Source organism: Bactrocera neohumeralis, chromosome 5 (assembly GCF_024586455.1).
Source record: "Bactrocera neohumeralis isolate Rockhampton chromosome 5, APGP_CSIRO_Bneo_wtdbg2-racon-allhic-juicebox.fasta_v2, whole genome shotgun sequence".
In the NCBI taxonomy this organism is placed as follows: Eukaryota; Metazoa; Arthropoda; class Insecta; order Diptera; family Tephritidae; genus Bactrocera; species Bactrocera neohumeralis.
In genome coordinates, this window is record NC_065922.1 from 74,904,458 (window position 1) to 74,931,453 (window position 26,996).

At 36.3% G+C, this 26,996-nt stretch overlaps 2 protein-coding genes and 1 long non-coding RNA gene across 11 annotated transcripts; 2 read left to right on the plus strand and 1 right to left on the minus strand.

Moving 5' to 3' along the window:
- Nucleotides 1–11,449: 11,449 nt before the first annotated feature.
- LOC126758913 (cytochrome P450 4d1) lies at nucleotides 11,450–14,325 on the plus strand. The gene is made up of 4 exons (XM_050473359.1): nucleotides 11,450–12,011; nucleotides 12,971–13,040; nucleotides 13,185–13,777; nucleotides 13,848–14,325. The coding sequence occupies exons 1-4, from the start codon at nucleotides 11,450–11,452 to the stop codon at nucleotides 14,195–14,197; spliced, it is 1,575 nt and encodes a 524-aa protein (XP_050329316.1). The 3' UTR covers nucleotides 14,198–14,325.
- Nucleotides 14,326–14,415: 90 nt separating this feature from the next.
- Nucleotides 14,416–20,791, plus strand: LOC126758915 (cytochrome P450 4d1-like). The gene is made up of 4 exons (XM_050473361.1): nucleotides 14,416–17,931; nucleotides 18,003–18,072; nucleotides 19,314–19,870; nucleotides 19,932–20,791. The coding sequence occupies exons 1-4, from the start codon at nucleotides 17,379–17,381 to the stop codon at nucleotides 20,297–20,299; spliced, it is 1,548 nt and encodes a 515-aa protein (XP_050329318.1). The 5' UTR covers nucleotides 14,416–17,378; the 3' UTR covers nucleotides 20,300–20,791.
- Nucleotides 18,457–22,695, minus strand: LOC126758922 (uncharacterized). 9 transcript variants are annotated; one of them, XR_007666918.1, is made up of 5 exons: nucleotides 22,602–22,695; nucleotides 22,400–22,500; nucleotides 22,198–22,298; nucleotides 21,784–21,884; nucleotides 18,499–18,593 (listed from the first exon to the last, which is right to left on the minus strand). It is a non-coding gene; the product is annotated as an uncharacterized LOC126758922 (long non-coding RNA). The 9 variants fall into 9 exon arrangements; XR_007666917.1 differs by lacking the exon at nucleotides 18,499–18,593 and adding an exon at nucleotides 21,267–21,380; XR_007666920.1 differs by lacking the exon at nucleotides 18,499–18,593 and adding an exon at nucleotides 21,498–21,581.
- Between the last annotated feature and the right edge of the window lie 4,301 nt (nucleotides 22,696–26,996).

Consider the following 26,996-nt stretch of genomic DNA (forward strand, 5'->3'; position numbering starts at 1 on the left):
TTAACAATTAAAATTATTTTCTTAAAATTTCGCGAATCATTTTCGTTATACATAAACTCAAATTACAACATTCGGCTGCTGAAGATTCGCTCAAAAAATAATGATCAAATTTAGTTATGCAAAAGCGAAAAATGTGAAAATTCGACAACAACAAAAACATAAAATTTGCATACTAATTCAATTAGTATGCATACATACATATGTATGTATAGTATGTACGTATATACATACTTATGTATATTACTGCCAATTTGTGTTATATAAGCAACATACTTAGATACATTATATTTACTTTTTGGCAGCAGTTAAGCCACAACAAAGGGCTGTCGGTCATTTCACGGCTTCCGCTCGGATGATTTTCGCTATGCTACATTTAGACACGAACCAATTTTTCTTATTTTTCGAGCTACAAACATATGTATGTATATATAGAAGAAAGTATATACTATATTATATATGTACATACCTACATATATATATACTTATGTATATACATATGTATATAATGTATCAAATTTGCACATTAATCATTTTGAATGAGTGTTGTAATAACGGTGCAAATTTCAATGACAAAGCACACGCTTTCTTTATTTGTACATACCATATACTTATATTACACATAAATATTTTTCTAATTTCTGCATGTCTTTAACACTCCAATTATTGCTGCATTGACGCATGCAAGTAGAGCAATGCGAGCGCTTTCCTGCCATTAAACGCGTACGAGTATGACAGCGGCATTTGCCGTTGCCTGTCGCGCTGATTCTTGATTGCTCAGAATGCAACAGAAACTGCGTCGTTTGGGAAATTTTAATTCTTTCCGAATTCACCGCTTATTTAAGTACTATAATAATAATAATAATTTTAATGAATGATTTTTCAATAAGCAGCAGCAATGTTTTCATTTCATTCATTTCGAAAATCACAGCTGCGTTGATAGTTGATTTACCCAGAGATAATTTGCGTCATGCCCGAGACATTAAGAGTAAACTCTTAGAAGGAAATATTTTTAAATATATACATATTATACATTTGTATATACACACGCATACGTGCAAAATGACAGCCATACCTAGACGGCATTTAATTACAAAAATAGCTATGTAAATGAAATATATGTACGCTAGCATTAGGGTGGTCATATTTTGCAGCAGAAAGTTTAGAATATTAAAATATTTTTATTCGAACTGAAATTGAGACCAAATTTGGTGTTTAATATGTATCTATATTTCACAAGTTATTCGAAAAAAAAATTTACTGAACTTAAATTTACAAATAAAGATAAGAAGATAAAGTGACAGACGTTCACGATCTGAACTTGGCAGACCGCCGATTGAAGATGCGCGAAATAGTTAAGGCAGTAGACATCTTAAAAGACCACTTGAAATTGGCATGAGTATGCTGTCCGCGCGAGTTTTTTCACTCTGGACAGCAAACGTAGCTGTGATACCACTTCACAACGTCGCAGGACTCTATACTTTTCGAAATAGTTTCTGTATCATGTCGTGACCATCGAAAAAATGGTTCCACTGGGACATTTTAAAGATTAAGCAACAGTCGAAAGAGTAGGCTTCAACCGACGAACCTGTTTCGAGGAAATTGAAGATTGTCCTGTCAACCGTTTTCTAGGACCTTCAGGTTGTGATCTACATCAATTATCTACAAATTTTATTTTTGTATTTTTCGGGATTCAAATTTGATTCTGAGCGGCTGATATGAAATAATTTACAATTTTTTTTAATGTATCATTTACGTGCTAGTGATACGTGGAATTTGAGGGTGACCCTATCTTATTTCGCACAGTGCTTTTTGTTAGCAATTTTGTCATTTTTTCGAGGTTTTTACATTTTCCCGATTTTCCTGATTTGTGGTTTGCATCTTTCTCATGAATGCTATGACTAATAACTTATTTTTGTAAGTAATTTTGAGTTCTCTTGTTGACAACGGCCGCGTCGGATCACTGAACTTTAACCATTAAGTCTATCCTTTAAACTTTAGGTATGTTGAAAAATGTTGAAGTTTGTCAATATTGCGGAAATAACCTTGTTATGGTTTTTGGGCTTTTCTTATTCTTGTCCTCTTTCGAATCATTTATCAATTATTTAGCCACTTCCATATATACCGTAATTATATTTTATATGTTACATTATAACTGTTCGCTCATAATTTAACTGAGTTTTCACAACACTTTATCTTAAAAAAACACCGGAAATAAAAAAAATTATGTTTGATTAATGATCTTTCGCCGTAAAATGAATGAATTTTCACAGTTTTCACTGACCAAAGTGCCCCTGTAGTGGTAGCGCTTGCCGTCACCAATTGCCATGTTTTTTTATTGTTTGTTTATTTTATTTTTTGTTTATCTTGTTTTTATTTTTTCGCTTCCTGTCGTTGTCAATCACTTAGCACCAAGCATCATAATCGATTCGAAGATTCTTGCTGATTGTGTTGGTAGGCGCGCATGACGCAATTGAATGCGCCATTGTAGACGATTAACGCCAATCGGCCTGTGACGCCTTGTAACACGCGGCAACGGCAAAGGTATATGTTTATTTAAATTTCGGCAAGTAAATTTCAACTGTTCGATAAATGTAAACAATTAGTTGTGTGCTTAGTAATACGTCCATATTTGGTAAAATGGTTCCGAATAAGCTATTTACCAGACCAGAGAGCAACTACATGTTTTCGCGTTACGGCCTGACCAAACGCCCTACCACATTTTCTTATACATATAATATACTAACAGGCCACATCATATGAGGCAACCATATTCTACGAGGCAACATCACTTCACTGTAAACTAGCCTGTCGAAACGGCCTACTGTGCTTTCTTATATGCTTCCAGGCCGCATTATCACTTCACTGTAAACTAGTCTGTCGAAACGACCTACTGCGCTTTCTTATATGCTGCCAGGCACTTCACTGTAAACTAACCTGCCCGGAGCGTCATCACTTCACTGTAAACTAGCCTGTCGAAACGGCCTACTGTGCTTTCTTATATGCTGCCAGGCACATCACTGTAAACTAACCTACCAGGCCACATCATCACTTCACTGTAAACTAGCCTGTCGAAACGGCCTACCGCGCTTTCTTATATGCTGCCAGGCATTTCACTGTAAACTAGCCTGTCGGAATGGCCTACCGCGCTTTCTTATATGCTGCCAGGCCGCATTATCACTTCACTGTAAACTAGCCTGTCGAAACGGGCTACCTTGCTTTCTTATATGCTGTCAGGCACTTCACTGTAAACTAAGCTGCCCGGATCATCACTTCACTGTAAACTAGCCTGTCGAAATGGCCTACTGCGCTTTCTTATATGCTGCCAGGCATTTCACTGTAAACTAGCCTGTCGAAACGGCCTACTGTGCTTTCTTATATGCTGCCAGGCCGCATCATCACTTCACTGTAAACTAGCCTGTCGAAATGGCCTACTGCGCTTCCTTATATGCTGCCAGGCATTTCACTGTAAACTAGCCTGTCGAAACGGCCTAGTGTGCTTTCTTATATGCTGCCAGGCCACATCATCACTTCACTGTAAACTAGCCTGTCGAAACGGCCTACCGGGCTTTCTTATATACTGTCAGGCCGCATCATCACTTCACTGTAAGCTAGCCTGTCGAAATGGCCTACTGCGCTTTCTTATATGCTGCCAGGCCGCATTATCACTGTAAACTAGCCTGTCGAAACGGCCTACCGGGCTTTCTTATATGCTGCCAGGCCACATCATCACTTTACTGTAAACTAGCCTGTCGAAACGGCCTACTGCGCTTTCTTATATGCTGCCAGGCATTTCACTGTAAACTAGCCTGTCGAAACGGCCTAGTGTGCTTTCTTATATGCTGCCAGGCCACATTTTCTTATATGCTGCCAGGCACTTCACTGTAAACTAAGCTGCCCGGATATGTGCCAGGCCACTCATCACTGTAAACTAGCCTGTCGAAATGGCCTACTGCGCTTTCTTATATGCTGCCAGGCATTTCACTGTAAACTAGCCTGTCGAAACGGCCTACTGCGCTTTCTTATATGCTGCCAGGCATTTCACTGTAAACTAGCCTGTCGGAATGGCCTACCGCGCTTTCTTATATGCTGCCAGGCATTTCACTGTAAACTAGCCTGTCAGGCCACATCATCACTTCACTGTAAACTAGCCTGTCGAAACGGCCTACTGTGCTTTCTTATATGCTGCCAGGCCGCATCATCACTTCACTGTAAACTAGCCTGTCGAAACGGCCTACTGTGCTTTCTTATATGCTGCCAGGCCGCATCATCACTTCACTGTAAACTAGCCTGTCGAAATGGCCTACTGCGCTTTCTTTTATGCTGCCAGGCATTTTACTGTAAACTAGCCTGTCGAAACGGCCTACTGTGCTTTCTTATATGCTGCCAGGCCGCATCATCACTTCACTGTAAACTAGCCTGTCGAAACGGGCTACTGTGCTTTCTTATATGCTCACAGGCCACATCATCACTTCACTGTAAACTAGCCTGTCGAAACGGCCTACTGCGCTTTCTTATATGCTGCCAGGCCGCATCATCACTTCACTGTAAACTAGCCTGTCGAAACGGCCTACTGTGCTTTCTTATATGCTGCCAGGCATTTCACTGTAAACTAGCCTGTCGAAACGGCCTGCCAGGCCATCACTTCACTGTAAACTAGCATCAAACGGCCTCATATGCTGCCAGGCATCACTGTAAACTAGCCTGTCGAAACGGCCTACCGGGCTTTCTTATATACTGTCAGGCCGCATCATCACTTCACTGTAAGCTAGCCTGTCGAAATGGCCTACTGCGCTTCATATGCTGCCAGGCTTCACTTCACTGTAAACTAGCCTGTCGAAACGGCCTACAGTGCTTTCTTATATGCTGCCAGGCACATCACTGTAAACTAACCTACCAGGCCACATCATCACTTCACTGTAAACTAGCCTGTCGAAACGGCCTACTGCGCTTTCTTATATGCTGCCAGGCATTTCACTGTAAACTAGCCTGTCGAAACGGCCTACTGCGCTTTCTTATATGCTCACAGGCCGCATTATCACTTCACTGTAAACTAGCCTGTCGAAACGGGCTACCTTGCTTTCTTATATGCTGCCAGGCACTTCACTGTAAACTAACCTGCCAGGCCACATCATCACTTCACTGTAAACTAGCCTGTCGAAACGGCCTACTGCGCTTTCTTATATGCTGCCAGGCATTTCACTGTAAGCTAGCCTGTCGAAATGGCCTACTGCGCTTTCTTATATGCTGCCAGGCATTTCACTGTAAACTAGCCTGTCGAAACGGCCTACTGTGCTTTCTTATATGCTCCCAGGCCGCATTATCACTTCACTGTAAACTAGCCTGTCGAAACGGCCTACTGTGCTTTCTTATATGCTCACAGGCCGCATCATCACTTCACTGTAAACTAGCCTGTCGAAACGGCCTACTGTGCTTTCTTATATGCTGCCAGGCCACATCATCACTTTACTGTAAACTAGCCTGTCGAAACGGCCTACTGTGCTTTCTTATATGCTGCCAGGCATTTCACTGTAAACTAGCCTGTCGAAACGGCCTAGTGTGCTTTCTTATATGCTGCCAGGCCACATCATCACTTTACTGTAAACTAGCCTGTCGAAACGGCCTACTGTGCTTTCTTATATGCTGCCAGGCCGCATCATCACTTCACTGTAAACTAGCCTGTCGAAACGGCCTACTGTGCTTTCTTATATGCTGACAGGCCGCATTGTCACTTCACTGTAAACTAGCCTGTCGAAACGGCCTACCTTGCTTTCTTATATGCTGCCAGGCACTTCACTGTAAACTAACCTGCCAGGCCACATCATCACTTCACTGTAAACTAGCCTGTCGAAACGGCCTACTGCGCTTTCTTATATGCTGCCAGGCATTTCACTGTAAACTAGCCTGTCGAAACGGCCTACTGTGCTTTCTTATATGCTGCCAGGCCACATCATCACTTTACTGTAAACTAGCCTGTCGAAACGGCCTACTGTGCTTTCTTATATGCTGCCAGGCATTTCACTGTAAACTCGCCTGTCGAAACGGCCTACCTGCTTTCTTATATGCTGCCAGGCCGTTCATGTAAACTAACAGGCCACATTCATCACTGTAAACTAGCCTGTCGAAACGGCCTACTGCGCTTTCTTATATGCTGCCAGGCATTTCACTGTAAACTAGCCTGTCGAAACGGCCTACTGTGCTTTCTTATATGCTGCCAGGCCGCATCATCACTTCACTGTAAACTAGCCTGTCGAAATGGCCTACTGCGCTTTCTTATATGCTGCCAGGCATTTCACTGTAAACTAACCTGCCAGGCCACATCATCACTTCACTGTAAACTAGCCTGTCGAAACGGCCTACTGCGCTTTCTTATATGCTGCCAGGCATTTCACTGTAAACTAGCCTGTCGAAACGGCCTACTGCGCTTTCTTATATGCTGCCAGGCCGCATCATCACTTCACTGTAAACTAGCCTGTCGAAATGGCCTACTGCGCTTTCTTTTATGCTGCCAGGCATTTTCACTGTAAACTAGCCTGTCGAAACGGCCTACTGCGCTTTCTTATATGCTGCCAGGCATTTCACTGTAAACTAACCTGCCAGGCCACATCATCACTTCACTGTAAACTAGCCTGTCGAAACGGCCTACTGCGCTTTCTTATATGCTGCCAGGCATTTCACTGTAAACTAGCCTGTCGAAACGGCCTACTGTGCTTTCTTATATGCTCACAGGCCACATCATCACTTTCACTGTAAACTAGCCTGTCGAAACGGCCTACCGCGCTTTCTTTTATGCTGTCAGGCATTTCACTGTAAGCTAGCCTGTCGAAATGGCCTACTGCGCTTTCTTATATGCTGCCAGGCATTTCACTGTAAACTAGCCTGTCGAAACGGCCTACTGCGCTTTCTTATATGCTGCCAGGCATTTCACTGTAAACTAGCCTGTCGGAATGGCCTACCGCGCTTTCTTATATGCTGCCAGGCATTTCACTGTAAACTAACCTGCCAGGCCACATCATCACTTCACTGTAAACTAGCCTGTCGAAACGGCCTACTGCGCTTTCTTATATGCTGCCAGGCATTTCACTGTAAACTAGCCTGTCGAAATGGCCTACTGTGCTTTCTTATATGCTCACAGGCCGCATTATCACTTCACTGTAAACTAGCCTGTCGAAACGGGCTACCTTGCTTTCTTATATGCTGCCAGGCATCTTCACTGTAAACTAACTGCGAACCTTCACTGCCAGCGCCACATCATCATTTCACTGTAAACTAGCCTGTCGAAACGGCCTACTGCGCTTTCTTATATGCTGCCAGGCATTTCACTGTAAACTAGCCTGTCGAAACGGCCTACTGTGCTTTCTTATATGCTCACAGGCCGCATTATCACTTCACTGTAAACTAGCCTGTCGAAACGGGCTACCTTGCTTTCTTATATGCTGCCAGGCACTTCACTGTAAACTAACCTGCCAGGCCACATCATCACTTCACTGTAAACTAGCCTGTCGAAACGGCCTACTGCGCTTTCTTATATGCTGCCAGGCATTTCACTGTAAACTAGCCTGTCGAAACGGCCTACTGTGCTTTCTTATATGCTCAGGCCGCATTATCACTTCTGTCGAAACTGTAAGGCCGCATCATCACTTCACTAAACTAGCCTGTCGAAACGGCCTACCTTGCTTTCTTATATGCTGCCAGGCATTTCACTGTAAACTAACCTGCCAGGCCACATCATCACTTCACTGTAAACTAGCCTGTCGAAACGGCCTACTGCGCTTTCTTATATGCTGCCAGGCATTTCACTGTAAGCTAGCCTGTCGAAATGGCCTACTGTGCTTTCTTATATGCTCACAGGCCGCATTATCACTTCACTGTAAACTAGCCTGTCGAAACGGCCTACTGTGCTATCTTATATGCTGCCAGGCCGCATCATCACTTCACTGTAAACTAGCCTGTCGAAACGGCCTACTGCGCTTTCTTATATGCTGCCAGGCACATCACTGTAAACTAACCTACCAGGCCACATCATCACTTCACTGTAAACTAGCCTGTCGAAACGGCCTACTGCGCTTTCTTATATGCTGCCAGGCATTTCACTGTAAACTAGCCTGTCGAAACGGCCTACTGTGCTTTCTTATATGCTCACAGGCCGCATTATCACTTCACTGTAAACTAGCCTGTCGAAACGGGCTACCTTGCTTTCTTATATGCTGCCAGGCCGCACTGTAAACTAACCTGCCAGGCCGCATCATCACTTCACTGTAAACTAGCCTGTCGAAACGGCCTACTGTGCTTTCTTATATGCTGCCAGGCCGCATTATCACTTCACTGTAAACTAGCCTGTCGAAATGGCCTACTGCGCTTTCTTATATGCTGCCAGGCATTTCAGTGTAAACTAACCTGCCAGGCCGCATCATCACTTCACTGTAAACTAGCCTGCCGAAACGGCCTACCTTGCTTTCTCATATATTGTCAGGCCAGCCGGGAAAGCTAACAGCTTGAAAAGTCACGGGCACATCTGTAAAAGTATGTACATACATACAAGTAGAATTCACGCATTCTCCGTCGCATTGGTCACCACCACTTCTGGCAGTGCTTAGTAATTACTCGAAAAAAAATATTCGCCCACACAAATTATTCTAAATATACTAGAACGATTAATATAATATGTAATGGAATTTGCCGAATTTATGGTCATTAGCCTATATCTTACGTGCCTGTACTTGACCACATGTGCATGAAAAACAAATAAACATACATATATCTACTTATATGAGTTATTTAGCTGTAGAGGAGATCAAGAACATTTCGAAAACAACATGGGCGTCCTTGACAGAGAGGAAACGGCGGGCCGGATCTTTGTGAAAGCAAAAATGAAAACAAGAACGAATTTATTCACTCTGCTTTTGGATCTCGGATGATCTTCTTGTATGTGTTAATGTCGATGACTCATCGCCATGGTATGCCAACTGACGTTTATTTTTCCCCGTTATGTTTTCTTGCCGCATGACGTTAACATTAAACGTTGTTGGTATTGGTCTTGACCGGGCATTGGCGCGTTCGCAAATTTTACGCGTATACAAATAATAAATCAACTGAAATAGTAGTTGTACATTCCACACATGTAAACATATTCTCCAATACATACAAAGCAATGTTTGTTTACGCATCCAGCCAGGTGTGCGGCACTTGTTTGCTTTACGTCACACTTAAATACAAAGTTTAATGACGAGCAAATGCAATGCTGCTAAAGTTATTATTAGATTATTGCTGGCTAGTTCGCGTTATTTTTGGAGCTTTGGTCTATTTTGGTGCAAATCATTTTTATTATTATTTGTTTATTTTATTTTTCCAATGGTTTTGCATATTTTTGCACGCCCTCGTGTAAGCGGCGTAAAAATGGAAATCATTGAAATTTTGTTTTCTCTTCGCGAATGGCGTCAGATAGTCGAGCATATTACGAACACACATACTGCATAATTACCTTAACATAGGCATATACATACATATGTATATGTATGTATTTACATTTATTGGAATATGTGGAAAATTTTTCGCGAAAAACAAATGCTACAAAATTTCCATCAATGACATTGTGCTTGTAGATTGTAGATAGATTGTTTATATTTGTGTTTGTATATACATACATACATACGTACATTTACTATGGCTAGACATACTATGATTTTATAAATCGTATCATTTCATTTAAAGCAATCGTGCGTAACATTTGGGCATTCCTTTATGCTGACGCAGAATTCATAGATATAATAATGTACTTATGTGAGTTAATGCTTTTTAATTTAACAAAATATATTTTCTCAATACAATACAGCGCAATATTTTCGAAATATTGCTTAATATACTCACAGATTTCCAATCGTAAGTATATAAAAAATTTATTGGGTAGTCAAAAAAGTCTTTTCGTATTTCTAATCAAACTTCAACCAATTTTTTTATATTTATACTAATAAATAAATAAACAAATTATAAATATTATTTTGGTCGACTTCTTTTTGGCATTTTTCCGCCTGAGACATTATTCCATCAGTGTAAAGAATCTTGATTATTTTAATTACAATCACAAGAACCTCTAAATTGCAGTAAAAGGGATTGTCGAAAACGATCAACATTAAAATGTTATTCGACATGAAAAAAGTTCTCATTTCATCCAAGTCATTCTGAGGTTTTTATAGAACGCAGAAATGTTTTGTAGGACACATAATTTGTCGTTGATATAAATATATGTACAAAGAAACGGCCTTTACAACTTTTTTCGTGACCATGTATGTAAGTGGTCGATAATTTGCAGGATTTTGTATTTTTTAATTTGCCTTTCTCCGATTAATTTCCCCCCTAGAAATTGGCATACACTCACTCATTTATTTTGCAAGTACCCTCTTCAGAAAATACAAAAATAAACTTCTAATTTTTTATTTTGGTCTATAGTTTTGTTATTGCTTTGGTTTGAAATTCTAATCAATGACAATTTACGATTTTATATAGCTTATCTTTATAAGTACCTCCATCGAATTTTTTAAAAAGTATTAAAGCCGAAATGTTAAAGATTACATTGACATACATAAGTGTATGTTCATAAATCCATAATTATTCCTCAACAATTTGTATTGTTGGTGTTAATCAGCTGGACTTTGACGTACAAACTGTCTACCACGATTCTTGAGCTTACAAAAAATAAAGTCGCTTATCGCGTATGCACACATGTATAACTAAATTTTCGGTAAATATTTCCTAGGTTGTGGATTTGATACACAGTGGGATTTTTAGGGCTTAGCGCAGATAGTCTCAAACTTCGGGGAAGTCCTTAAAAAGTACGCAGTGATCTTGAATTTCTATCTGAGACTTCCGCTACTAAAAAAAATTTTAAATCAAAAAAATACCTCAAATTGCCTATAACCCTACCTTTCGTGTATAAAACGCTTGGCCTACAAAAATAAGCCAATCTAACCTTTAGTTTTTATACTGATAAGAATGTAGGTCCTGTTCTACCAAAAAACCCTTAAAGTTTTCAGCGGCTCCCTAGTCTTAGAATCACTACAGTGTGAGGGACTAGTTTTCATTAATTCACTTTCCGACGTGCTTTAGTTTATATATTTGAGCAGCCTGAGGTCGATTTCGATTCCATTTTTTTAGATTTGTTGCTGGGCTCCATAGTCTTAGAATCACTACAGTGTGAGGGACTAGTTTACATTCCGACGTGCTTTAGTTTATATATTTGAGCCGAGCTCGATTGCGATAGATTTGTTGCTGGGTATACTCAAAAAAGCCCGTCCACGTGTACATATATTGGTACAATTAATGTAAATCCACTGATAAGCTCATAGTATAAAGTTTATTAAGCAATTTCGGTAGCCACTGTTAAATTCAATCGACTGATAAGATTTCCCCCGTTGGGACCTCTGGAACCGCCGGGCAAGAATTCAGTCTTTCAAAAATGTTCCTCACGCTCGGTTTGCTCGCGATCGCGACGGTTCTTACCGCCGCAGCGCTGATATACAAATTGAAATTTAAACATTTGATCGATGTGACGCGCGATATACCCTCAGCGCCGACATTGCCCATTATAGGACATGCACATTACTTCGTCAATAAGCCACCACATGTGCAGATCCAAAAACTGAATGAATTAATTGAAATCTATGGTAATACTATGAAAGTGTGGCTGGGTACCGAATTGAATGTAATAATGGGCGATGTACGGGATGTGGAGGCGGTTTTGGGTTCGATGGCATTTATTGAGAAAGCGGGCGAATATAAAAGGCTGGAACCATGGCTAAAAGAGGGACTGCTCGTCAGCGGTGGGCGCAAATGGCATAAACGGCGTAAGGCCATAACTCCGGCCTTTCATTTCAAAATCTTAGATCAATTTATCGAAGTTTTTGAGCGGGAATCACGCACTTTGGTCGCCAATTTAGAGCGCGAGTGTCGCTTGCAGAGCAATAGTGGTTTCAATTTATACGACTGGATAAATCTCTGCACGCTGGATACGATTTGTGGTAAAGTGTTGTGTGTTTATGTTCTGTGTACTAAAAGAAGAGGTATTCTCAAGACAATCAACGGGGTTTCCACTTAGCAATGGTGTTAGCTTCAGAAATGTTGGAATAAACATAATGAAGACTGTGACGCCTGAAAGGCTAGTAGCGCCGATAAGTGTTTTATTTCAAAAATTTCAAAACCAAAACATTAACTCAAACGAAAAATAATAATTTAGAACTCTTAAAAACAACTATTGTTTTTTTTATAAATAACAATTGCCCTGCCACTTAACCCCGTTTATAAAAAAAAAACAGACAGTGACGTTAAATTAATTTGTTTATGATTTTGTATACAAAAACTATTATTTTAACGTAGTGCTCGACCTTGAATTCTTATCGAGCAAATAAAAATTTGAACGTACATAGGCGTAATTAAATAGTGTAAAATATCAGATTCTTTTCCAAGACATGAGACGAAACAAATCTGAAAAATTTAATAAATCACACATATGTATATACTTATATATACATATGTATGTACTTGTATGTTCCAGTGTGTCTGAAACTGTGATAACGCTCTGCATTCTTAATCGATTTTGTCTTACACCGGCCAATGACATCGATCCGTGTCTCGTTTTCCTGGAACAGAAATTTATTGAAAAACATGTAAATATTTTAATAACGAATTCGGTTTCTGTAATCTGTTTAGAGTTGAAAACATACAAGGTTTGTCCGGAAAGTAATAGGACTGAGTCGATTTAAAAAAAATTTATTGAACCAATCGTTACCTTCTGCGTCGATGCAGCGCTGCCAGCGCGATTTCCAAGGTTAACTGTTGAAATGCCTTTTTTAAACCATTTTTAATTTCCTGAGGCATGATGTTGTTGCTCTGTGTGATCCTTTCCTTTAGTATTATTTTAAGATTATTTTTAAATTTTCAGTGTTTTATTTTTTTCTTTTTATTTTCTTTTCTTTTCCAGAAACTGCCATGGGTGTATCTGTGCATGCGCAAACCAATGCTGATTCAGAATACGTGCAAGCCGTTAGAACGTAAGTTTTGAACATTTGTCTTAGCAAACACAAAATTTTGTGTTTTTTGTTTTGAAAACACAAATTAGTTTCTAAAATTCGAAATTCTCTTTTCGAATTATAAAACACTAAATTTTTGTATAAACAAACCTCCCACACGCACAGCATCTCTACCGTGATACACAAACGCATGTTCGACATTATCTATCGGTTCGATTTGACTTATCGATTCACCAAATTGGCACGTGAAGAGAAGCGTGCCTTGTCTGTTCTACACGGCTTTACCGAGCGTATTATCATGCAGCGGCGCAGAGAGTTGCTACGCGCACAAGAAAACCCGCTTAATGCTGCCGCCGACAAAAACCCCATGAACGGTTATAGCGCAACGGACAATGACGCCGATGTGGGCGCCAAACGCAAACAAGCCTTTCTCGACATCCTATTGCACGCGGAGATCGACGGCAAGCCGCTGAGTAACTTGGATATACGCGAAGAGGTGGACACATTCATGTTCGAGGGACACGACACCACCTCAGCAGCGATCACTTTCTTCTTCTACAACATTGCCACCTATCCGGAGTGTCAACGAAAGTGCTACGCGGAGATTGTCGATATTTTTGGCAAGGACACAAGCAAGCCGGTGACTTATGAAGCGTTAAATAACTTAACCTATGTGGAATTGTGCATTAAGGAGACGCTACGCCTGTTTCCCTCGGTGCCGCTGTTGGGTCGGAAAGTAACGCAGGAATGTGAAATAAGTGCGTAGATTCTTTGTTTGGGTGCGTTGCGTATTGCTAATATTTTTTTCGTTTCCCACTCTTTTGGAAGATGGCAAAGTTTTGCCTGCTGGCACAAATATCGGTATCTCGCCGCTATATTTGGGACGTCAGGAAAGTATTTTCCCCGATGCGAACATCTTTAAGCCGGAACGATTCGATATTTCAAATGATGCGAAGAAAGTGAATCCCTATGCGTATATTCCGTTTTCAGCTGGCCCGCGTAACTGTATCGGTCAACGTTTCGCCATGTTGGAGGTAAAGAGTATCGTGACAAATGTGCTGCGTCATTTTGAGATCGAGTTTGTGAGTGATGGCACGGAAGGACCGATACTTATAGCTGAGCTGATACTGCGTACCAAAGATCCTTTGATGTTCCGTTTGAAACCGAGGATTTACTAAAAAAAAATCAAGTTGGCTAAACATTAGCAGTTCAACGGAAAGTGTTAAAGGATTGATATGCAACACACAACTAAAGTTATTAATAATTATACTCATCTATTTAATGATAAACCTTCATTATAAAATTATGTTTATATGTTTCACCTTTCTTTCAAATCGTATGTAGCGCTTAAGTACTGCTGGCCTTCTTTTCCTCTAATAATAGTTCTTCCTCGTCGTTAGTTTATTTTCTGTTAGAACTATTATTGCTTTAAGCTAGCTGGTTTCTGAATTTGCTGTCAAAGTCTTCAAAAAAATGTATATGGGGTTGACTAATTTTTTTTTAGAGCTTTCCGAACTTAATACCGTTAAATAGAAGTCATGCCAGGAACACACTCGCAGGTCATGATTGATTCTCTTCCTTATTTTGCTAACATGTTCTTGGGTTCCGATGGTCTTCCAGTTCCCAATTATTTGACTTACAGTTTTTCTTTCAGTCTAGATCACTCAATCCACCAGTTCTTTTCATCGAGCTTCAGTATGGTATTTGTTGACTCTTTTCGATATGGCTATGCAGGAAGTCATATCTAAACATTTATTCTTCTATTCACTTTTATTCGAACTCTGTTCTTCTTTTGAACCTTTACCATACAATTTTTTGTTGTTCCTTCCACAATTTTCTGCATTTTTCGATTCCTTGCCTGAAAAGACCGATGAAAGGCAGCATGCTTTTGGCTTTGCAAATGCGGCTATTCGGCCAGACAGTATAAATTATCTTCGTAAGATCCTTCCTATATACTCGGAGATGACGTTACTTTCTCCTTTATTTAAGAACTTGCCTAATTTACATACAGTTTTGCTATCTGGCGCAGAAGTTTTTAGCATCATTTCATGGTTCTTGTGAATTGCAAATTTCGGGTTTCCCCATCTTGACATGTACGATTGCTATAATGCGTAAAATCTTTCTACTTACAAGCAAGCTAATAAATTCTTCCCATTTAAACAAGTTTTCAAAGCTAAGCATTAACAAATTTGAATATCAAATAGAGACTTCAGCCAAAGTTGAACCTGACTTACAGAACTGCATGAATGCATTTCTTGCTCGCAAATATGTATATACCTACATAAGTGAGTCAGTTTGTATACCTATAAGCGTAAAGTTGTGTTTTTGTAAAAAATGTGAAAGTGTTAATTAAATTTGGCTTTTATTTACATTGTATTACTTTTAAACCAATCACAATGTTTTTGGAAAAGCCTGTTTTGCGTCGCAAGCGGAACTGTTTAAGAGCGCATTGCCCCTGTCGGACAGGTTACACGCCAATTGGCAATATACTTTTGATTGTCGAGGTCAGGCAAACAAACAGAACCTGCCAAATCGGGAGGTAGAAGTTTTTTTATATTCACCTTTTCATATATAAATTTTCCATTAAAGCTTCAGATTGTCAGTTAAGAATTGAACTCATATGCCCTGCGTTAACCCGAACAAAATTTTGTCGGTATGGTTTCTTTATTCTAACTATTCGATAAAAGTAAAGCACTGTTTTTTTCACACAATTGCACTACTTTATACACTTGCAAATACTTAGAAGGATATATTACTGAGATCAAATTGAAAGGGGAATTTTGTCCATTTCATCTCCTTCAAAGCAATCCACTCCCGCTGCAATACACTTATGCCAACGAATTTTCCAGTCATTGTAGCACTTGGAGAAATCCTCCGTCGTGATGGTCATTAGAGCCTTCGTCGATTCAGCTTTTATATCCTCAATTGAGTCAAAAGGGTGTCCTCCGAATGGTCATGAGAATTTGCTGAATAGCCAGAAGTTACACGAAGGTAAATCAGGCGAATGCAATGGTTGCGGCACGATATTAATTGAAAATGTAGCGAAATGATCACGAATAACCAATATACTCGTAGTATGAGATGGTGCATTATCGCACTTCTTTCTTCAATAAATTCGGACATAGTAAAAATCGAAGAATTCACTTTTAGAGCCTCACAAAACGACGCGTATCTCAAATACTAATGAATATTTTGACGTACAATTTAGCATGGATGTCACTAACAGTACTACCAAATTACAGAAAACACGCGAAGTATAAATTAAAAATTCACCTTTCAATTTTATCACAGCAGTACATAGTTTTAATCCTCCTAAGAGTTAGATTATATTAAGCGTGAATTCGCCATTTTCCAAGAGCTTCCTTAGCGAAGAAAAATACTTCCCTTACGGTATCAACTACAATTTCCATATTACCCCATCTAACTCAATACATGTGCTACTTCTTCCCGAAAACGTTTCACCTCCACTCCTGATTCTGCGCTAGGCTCTTGTAAAGCCGAAATATTACTTGCAGTCGAACTTCAATATTGCTGCTGCAGTGCTTTTCATTTCTGAGGGGTATCTAGTAAAAGTTACCTCGAATAGATCGCCTTCCCACCAAGCTTTGACCCAACCGTAAAGAAGCTTAATGCCCCTTTCCACCAACGGCTTCTTCCCACCCATAGCTCCCTCGTCGGTATATGGGCATAGAAGAAGCCGACAGAGTTCGGTATGGCGACTCCATGGTCCAGATGATCCGGTATGCAGTCAAAGTGTGTGAGGATTAAAACAAGAGGGCTACCAAAATATACTCCCTAAGTTAAAAGAGCTTTGTAAATCTTTCCATGATATCCGTCGAACTAAAATAGTGTCTTGGGACATAAAATAAGCCGAATCTTCTTTATGCCACTTTCCAGAATCTTATTGAGCCGCACTCGTACAGACACATCCATGAACTAACCGATTAACGCGCCTAGCTGGTAATGTGACTGAGCCTCCCTGTTTAAGCTGCTTAAATACTATTAGCGAGTGTCGATCCACACAATACTATGCCTACATACAAACATACATATGTAGGTACTTGCATATGTGAAGTTTTTTATTTAAATTAAAGTTTAATAACATTTATTAGTTCGTAATCGTTGCATATCGATCAAGTTCAATGTTTGTGTGTCAGTGTGTATGCATGTCTGTATGTAGGTCGAGGAAGCCGGCTAAACAGTATAAATGCCTTTGCGCGCGCTCCTTTCATACACAGTGTTTTCTAACCATTCGCAGAGTGTGTGTGTACGGTAAGCTACGCAAACGCAAACGTGAAACAAAGCACTGTATTTACTAAAAAAAATAATTTAAATTTTTCGTAAATTTAAATCATTGTGATGTTTTCGGTTCCCCTGATACTCGTGTGCAGTTCGCTGGTCGCATTGCTCACCTATTGCTACGCCAAGTACGCTCGTCTCTACGTCTTAGCCGGCCGTTTTAGCGGTCCACCGGCATTGCCCATCATTGGCAATGCGCTAACCTTCCTCAACGTCGAAGCACATGAGTTTGTAAGTCGCTGCTTAGAATTGGGTGATAAATATGGCAAGACGTACCGCTTGTGGCTGGGTCCGCAGTTAAATATAATTGTACACGATCCGCACGATGTCGAAGTTTTGCTCAGCTCAAATAAGCTGGCGGTAAAAGCAGATCAATATCGTTATATGAAATGCTGGATGCACGACGGTCTGCTGCTGTCGCATGGTCGTAAATATCAACAGCGTCGTAAACTTGTGTCCCCGACATTTCACTTCAAGATGCTGGACAATTTTCTCAGTTGCTTTCAGGAGCATTCCTTGGAGTTGGTGCAGCAAATGCGCGGACTATGCATGGAAGGTACACCCTTTGAGTTGCGTCACTTTTTGGGCCTATGTATGTTGGATACGATTTGCGGTGGGTTTTTGTCTGTGTGGCGAGTTTTGCGCAATTGATTGAATGTGCTTCTTTTATATCTATAATTCCAGATACGGCGATGGGTGTGCAGCTACAGACGCAACGCAATGCCGATTCTGAATACGTGAAGGCCTTAAACAGGTAAAGCAAACTCAACAAGAGCTTACTAAGATTTAGTTCAAGTATACATAAAACTTTGCTTTTGAGTTCACTTACGATTTCGAAAATGGCAAAGTAAAGTCAAGCGTACAACGAAGCCGATGTTTGAATTCGGGATTTCGGGATTTGCACAACAAAGCTAAGTTTTAATCAAAAATATTATTTTTATGCAAAAACACCTTCATTCCACCAACCATGAAAAATCCTGCGCCGATGTTTGAATTCGGGATTTCGAGATTTTCACAACTAAATTAAATTTTCATCAAAAACATAATGTTTATGCAAAAACAGCTTAATTCGATCAACCACCAAAATCCCGTGGCGAATATTGAATTCGGGATTTCAGGATTATCACAGGAAAATGAAATTTTCATCAAAAACATTATTTTTATGCAAAAACACCTTCATTCCATCAAACATGCAAAATCCCGCTCTTCGGGATTTCGGGATTATCACAACTAAATTATATTTTCATCAAAAACATAATGTTTATGCAAAAACAGCTTAATTCGATCAACCACCAAAATCCCGTGGCGAATATTGAATTCGGGATTTCAGGATTATCACAGGAAAATGAAATTTTCATCAAAAACATTATTTTTATGCAAAAAATGGCAAAGTAAAGTCAAGCGTACAACGAAGCTTTACTTTCCGGTCCATTGAAAGCAGGCATCTGGTGGTGATTTGGAGTCGAAGACCGAAAAATTCACTTCCGATTTTTAAAATATCGAAGTTAAGTCAGGTCTTGTAATCAAAAGCATCGCATCTTATTTGGGAAACAATCGAAATTGGTTCCACAAACCGTAGGTTCTACATTCCAAAATTATTGTGTGCCAGTAATTGAAACGATATTGAACTATAATCGACATAGAACTGTCAGTCAGAAAGCCAAAACAAGTTTCAGCCATGAAAACTGAGGATTTTACAGAATTTCAACCAACGCTGATGTAGGGGAACCGAAATTCCGTTTCGAAAACAAGTTCCAACTGTTGACTTGGTACAATTTCGGATCGGGTTACCTGTATATATATATTGAAAGCTAAAACGTTCTAGTTTTCTTTTTTTTAGTCAGGTTTCCGAGTTTTTTACTTTGGACAACGTAGATCAATTATTTAGGTAACTTATCAGAACTTAGCTTTTAAGTGCCCGCATAGCTAATGCGACCCCCAGCTCGAACTCAAACACATTAATTTGTCGTCTTCCTCATCTTTAATTTTGTACAGTCTCATGGGCATACTTCACCTACGCATGTACGATATGAAATATCGTTTTGATTTCATCTTTCGTTGCACCGCAAAAGCAAAAGAAGCCGAACGCGCACTTGCCATCATAAACAGTTACGCGGAGAAGGTGATCTTACAACGACGCAAAGAGTTAACGCATGCGCCGGAGCGACAACAGCTCGAAACGGAAGGACCTACGGTTGGTTTAAAACGCAAGCAAACTTTGCTGGACATTTTACTCAACTCAATGGTCGACGGCAAGTCGCTAAGCAATGTGGATATACGCGAAGAGGTGCACACATTCATGTTCGCCGGTCACGATACGCTATCGTCGGCGCTAATGTTCTTCTTCTACTGTATATGCAGAAATCCCGAATGGCAGCAAAAGTGCTACGAGGAGATATGCGGCGTGTTCGGTACAGAAATCGGCGCGGTAGCTATGAGTCGCGAGCACTTGGATCGGCTGTACTATGTGGATTTGTGTATTAAGGAAACGCTGCGCATGTATCCACCGGTGGCGCTGATCGGCCGCAAAGTCTTAGAAGAGACCAAAATTAGTAAGTATAAATATTTTTGGCGAAAATTTTTATTTTATTTCAGGTTTTTTTTCAATACTAGATGATCATCTCATACCGGCTGGCACAAATATTGGCTTCTCACCTTATGTGTTTGGGCGTCAATCTGAAGTTTTTGCCGAGCCCAACACATTCAAACCGGAACGTTTCGAGACGGTGGCGTGTGAAAATAATTCAAAGCTAAATCCTTATATTTTCACCTCTTTTTCGGCGGGTCCACGTAGCTGTGTGGGCCAAAAATACGCCATACTGCAGATGAAAGTGTCGATTGTGAATATTATATTAAGTTTTGACTTGAGGTTTGTGGGTGATACGACACGCGAGCTCAAACTTTCAAACGAATTGACCATGCGTACGAAGGATCCGCTAATGTTTACGATACGAGCACGTGACGTAAAATGTGTAAATTAGCCAAATATTTTGCTTATGGCATAAGTTAGATGTACAGTGAAAATTTAGAGTATATGCAATTAGTCTATAGTTTGGGAACTAATTTGACACAATTTCCAACCAAAGATTCGTGGCTAAAAATTTATTCGACGCATGCAAGAAGTCTAATATTGAGAATTTTAATTTTTTGTGATTTTTGTATTAAAAAATTACTCAAATATCTTAGGATTGCTATATTTAATATTTATTTCTGAATATAACACTTACATATATGGACAGTACCGAAACTCTGAAGGTGATTAGGATATTATGCATTTATACATGTACAGTTTTTTAATAAATATTTAAGTACTTGTTTTTATGAAAAACCCATTATTTTTAAGAAATAATTGAAATGATGCAGTTGTAATTTAATGCTCTCATTGAAATCGGGATTTCGGTATTTTATTTATGTAAAATCCCGCGTCAGTTATTAAAATCGGGATTATCACAAGAAAATTAAATTTACATCAAAAACATTATTTTTGTGGGATTATCAATCAAACATGCAAAATCCCGTTCTTCACAAAATAAAATTTTCATCAAAAACATTATTTTTGTGCACCATTTCCATGAATTTCTTCGGGATTTCGGGATTATCAAAGAAAATAAAATTAAAAAACATTTTCATCAAAAACATTATTTTTATGCAAAAACACTATCATTCCATCAAACATGCAAAATCCCGTTCATCGGGATTTCGGGATTATCACAAGAAAATAAAATTTTCATCAAAAACAATATTTTTATACAAAAACACCATCATTCCATCAAACATGCAAAATCCCGTTCTTCGGAATTTCGGGATTATCACAAGAAAATAAAATTTTCATCAAAAACATTATTTTTATGCAAAAACACTATCATTCCATCAAACATGCAAAATCCCGTTCTTCGGGATTTCGGGATTATCACAAGAAAATAAAATTTTCATCAAAAACATTATTTTTATGCAAAAACACCATCATTCCATCAAACATGCAAAATCCCGTTCTTCGGGATTTCGGGATTATCACAAGAAAATAAAATTTGCATCAAAAACATTATTTTTATGCAAAAACAGCTTAATTCCATCAAAAATGCAAAATCCTGTTCTTCGGGATTTCGGGATTATCACAAGAAAATAAAATTTTCATCAAAAACATTATTTTTGTGTAAAAACACCATCATTCCATCAAACAAGCAAAATCCGTTCTTCGGGATTTCGGGATTATCACAAGAAAATAAAATTTTCATCAAAAACAATATTTTTATACAAAAACAGCTTCATTCCATCAAACATGCAAAATCCCGTTCTTCGGGATTTCGGGATTATCACAAGAAAATAAAATTTTCATCAAAAACATTATTTTTATGCAAAAATACCTTCATTCCATCAAACATGCAAAATCCCGTTCTTCGGGATTTCGGGATTATCACAAGAAAATAAAATTTTCATCAAAAACATTATTTTTGTGTAAAAACACCATCATTCCATCAAACAAGCAAAATCCCGTTCTTCGGGATTTCGGGATTATCACAAGAAAATAAAATTTTCATCAAAAACATTATTTTTATGCAAAAATACCTTCATTCCATCAAACATGCAAAATCCCGCTCTTCGGGATTTCGGGATTATCACAAGAAAATAAAATTTTCATCAAATTTCATCAAAAACAATATTTTTATACAAAAACAGCTTCATTCCATCAAACATGCAAAATCCCGTTCTTCGGGATTTCGGGATTATCACAAGAAAATAAAATTTTCATCAAAAACATTATATTTGTGTAAAAACACCATCATTCCATCAAACATGCAAAATCCTGTTCTTCGGGATTTCGGGATTATCACAAGAAAATAAAATTTGCATCAAAAACAATATTTTTATGCAAAAACACCTTCATTCCATCAAACATGCAAAATCCCGTTCTTCGGGATTTCGGGATTATCACAAGAAAATAAAATTTTCATCAAAAACAATATTTTTATACAAAAACAGCTTCATTACATCAAACATGCAAAATCCCGTTCTTCGGGATTTCGGGATTATCACAACTAAATTATATTTTCATCAAAAACATTATTTTTATGCAAAAACACCTTCATTCCATCAAACATGCAAAATCCCGCTCTTCGGGATTTCGGGATTATCACAACTAAATAAAATTTTCATCAAAAACAATATTTTTATACAAAAACAGCTTCATTACATCAAACATGCAAAATCCCGTTCTTCGGGATTTCGGGATTATCACAACTAAATTAAATTTTCATCAAAAACATTATTTTTATGCAAAAACACCTTCATTCCATCAAACATGCAAAATCCCGTTCTTCGGGATTTCGGGATTATCACAAATCCCGTTTTTAGGGATTTCGGGATTTGCACAGCAAAGCAAATTTTCATTAAAAACTTTATTTTTATGCAAAAGCGCCTTCATTCCACCAAACATGCACAATCCTGCACTAATTACCAACAAAAACGACGTCAACAGCGCCGCCAGCGCCGGCGCGTCGATCGGCTGCAAAATTCAAAATTTAAATTTCACCCAAAGCACCAGGCGCGCATAATGGCCCAGTAAGTGTCGCAAAATTTTGCAAAAATGCATGCGCCTCAAAGTATGCCGCGTGCATGTCGAGCACGTGCGCGACAGGAAGTGAAGCAAGTAATGTGTGACGCTCCTTTTGCGCGGCGGTCAAGAAACGCCTAAAAGCATGCAGCATAATTTGGTGTCACATTTATTTTTCTGGGCGGCAGCTGCTTGCTGGGCTGTTATGGGTGCCTGGTGATTTGAGCGAAATATTAATTTTGGTTTGCAGCCGATCAACGCGCTGACGCCGGCGGCGCTGTTGACGCGGTTTTTGTTGGTAATTAGTGCGTAATTGTGCATGTTTGGTGGAATGAAGGCGCTTTTGCATAAAAATAAGGTTTTTTGATGAAATTTTATACCTTTTGCGAAAATAATGAAATAGAGACTTTAAATAATCACCAAATTGCAAATAAAATTGGAAAATAAATAAAAATTTTGTTAAATTATTTTGTTTTGCATATTGCAAATGCTATTTACTTACCAATATATGCAAATAAAAGACATTCTATTTAATTAATTACCCTTCGTAGTTTTATTTTATCCATTTTTTCTTTAGAATCATAACAAAATGTTTCAATAATTTATTTTTTTGTTTCTTTTTCATCGTCAGCATCAGTACATACAGTTCGGTTTATACAAAAGTATGCACATAAGTATATAAGTACATATTTGTTTTATTGTATATAACTACTATTGTGTTTTCTATACGTTTTTACGTTTTTAATTTGCTCTAGACCGAAAAAATATACAAAACGCAAGTTAAATCAATTGCAGATGATTTTTGTCTGCTTGTGTGTATTATATGTATGTATGTATATATAATTTTTTAAATTGTTCACGCTAGACTTTATGAAATAATCTATATATGACTTTTAGTTTATATTATTTTAAATTTGTATTATTAATTAGTATTGACAATCGCAGGAAGATACATGAAATTTATGCAAATTTTGAGTTTTAGTTCAGTTTTTCTTTTTTCTTAGCTTAAAAATTAGTTTTTTTTTAATTAAATACTCGCTCTATTGTTTTTTTTGTGTTTTTTTTTAGTAATTTCGTTACAGATTCACACTTAAATGCTAGCATGTCAGTTTTTTCGGATTTTCTTTTGTATTTCCTTTACATACAGCTGTAAATATATATATTACTATATGTAAGTATATATAACTGCACATTTTTGTATGTATGTATATAACAATTTCAGGGGTATATAAATAACGAGGATATATATACTATAAATATTATATAATATATATGTTTGTATGTATATCAATATCGTTTCAAATTGCTACATTACAGTTATGATTTTGTCAATAATTTTAATGCTTCGCGCACGATTTGCTCACATCAACAACTGGTAGACATTCATTTCATGGAAAATTATAAAGAATCTTTGAAAAAACAATCTCAAATAAAATAATGTAAAGCTTTAAATTTGTGTTTCCAAAAAGTGCTAATTATATACAGAATTTTCATAAATATTTTCTGTGTTTATGCAAAATGTTTCAATAAAATTTTTATGTTTTTGTGAATAAGGAAAAAATGTTTACTAAATAAATAGCGTTAAATTTTTAAATGATAAGATTTAATAAAGAATTTAAACTTCAGATTTGTAAGTATAATTTATAATAAATATACTAAATTATATTATATTTGTTTGATAAGATTTTAATAAACATTTTAAAATCTAACAAATAATTAAAGCTTTCTTCTTATAAAAAAAATATATATTTTTAATATATAATATACATTTTTTTTTGATAAATATATAAAAAAAAATGTAATTTTTTTTGTATAAATAATATAAACATTTTTTTGATAAATATATATAAAAAAATATAAGTTTTTTTTTAATTTTAAATATTATTAAAAATTAAAAAATAGTAAACATAAATTTTAATTCATTTAATTTATATTATAGAATTTTGAAGGAAAAATTATTATTCTAAAAATAGCATTAAATTTTTAAATGATAAATTTTAATAAAAAAAATTAAACTTCACAAGTAGTTAAAGGTTTTTTTTATGATTTATAAAAAAGTGTTTTTAATAAATATATAATTTAGAAGACAAAAAAATATCAATTAAAAAATTAATAAAAATAATGTTAGTAAAATATAGTATACAAAAAATATATTTTTAAATGGTAAATATTAAGGTCCAAAATTAGGAAATTATAAAACATAAATTTTAATTAATTTAATAACTAATTATTTTATAAAAGTTATTTGCAGTGTTTTTGCAAAATGTTTCAATGAAATTTTTATGTTTTTTTGAAGAAGGAAAAAAATATTAAACTTTTAAATGAAAATATTTTAATAAACAATTAAGCTACACAAATAAAAATAAAATTCTTTCAGTAAATATAATTTATAAAAAAATACTAATTATAATGTACAAAATATAAATATTTCTAAATGTTAAATATTTATGTTTATTAATTTAATAAATTTTAATAAAAAATGTAAACTTCACATATAAAAGTAAAATTCTCTCAGGAAATTTAATTTATAAAAAAAAATACTAATTATATTGTACAAAAAAAAATATTAAAAAAAAATTAAAAAAATAGATAAACATTAAAAAAAATATTTTTAAATGTTAAATATTTGGTATAAGGTACTTCAAAATTCTATAATTAAATGAATTAAAATTTGTGTTTATGATTTTTTAATTTTTGATAATATTTAAAATTAAAAAAAACTTATATTTTTTTATATATTTATCAAATAAATGTTTATATTATTTATAAAAAAAAATTATATTATAATGTTTTATAAAAATATTTTTTTTATAAAACAAAATTCCCTTTTCTAATCTTTGATAATATTTAAAATAAGAAAAAACATATATTAGAAAATCGGGATTAATACATTTTTTTATAAAATTTTGATTATTTTTTGTTGAACATATACAAAATGCTTAATGAAATATTTTTTTTTACTGTAAAAAAAAGTTTAATACCTTAACTTTTAAATAACAGAATTTTAACAAAAAAATTTAAATTCTCAAATAAATAAAGCATTTTTAGGAATATAATATATAAAAAAATTAGTAAATATAACAAAAAGAACTTAGTAAATATAATTGATAAAAAATAATACTTTTTAATGTGAAATATTAATAACAAAAATTATAAGATTGTAAAAAAAATATTAACTACGTTAAATTATTAAATGATAATTAAAAATAAATAAGAAAAAAATTTTAATTAAGAAAAAATACAAATTAACTTAAAAAATAGTATCTTCAAAAAATTATCCTAAAACAGAACGAAAAATAAAATCACATAAACCAACAGGAAAAAATAAATAACAACAAATATCTATAACTGTTGGCGGCGTCTGAGTCTGTAGTGTGTTGGCTTGCGTACACTTATTTTTAGCAATGTTTTTGTTATAACTTATACATACTTAACATTTTAGCAGCTAATTAACAAATATTTAGTACAATTTCTTTTCAACTATTCTCACGCATACGCATGCTTGTGTGTGTATATAATGTAAGATTAGTATGTAATTGCATATTATTAACTGCTTTTTATTGTTTTTATTGTAATTGATTTGAAGTGTTGATAAAATTGTCTACTTTTCTTGTTTTTGTTTTTTCTTATTAATTGGATTTGAGTTGTCGTTAGTGAATTGGCTCTACAAAGTATTTGTAAAATCACGTTTTATGCCTTTTTCTAATGTGCCAAATGTCGTTTTTTCGTATGTTTTCATCAACCTTCACGATATATCTTTTTCTTTTGCCCATATAACCTGGTGATTCCTTTATGAATGCTTTTACATTTTAAATATATATTTCATTTATTGTTTATTATCAGCTACTTGTGCTTTACCTTACTTAGTCAGTACTTGTTTTGAATAATTTAATTTAATATTTTCTTTTATTTTTTTGCTTCTTCTTGCCGAAAATTCATCAATTGCTAGCTTGTCAAGTCGGCGCTCAACTTTGTCTACGCAAAATTCGTTTTAAAATTTAACTTACTTATGAGCGTATGTGTCTATGTGTATGGATATAAATACTTTTTGTAAACTTACTCACAACTTTGCGTTCTTAGTTTCCAGAAATTGACTCTACTAATACTCGTTTAATACAAGTTGCTGC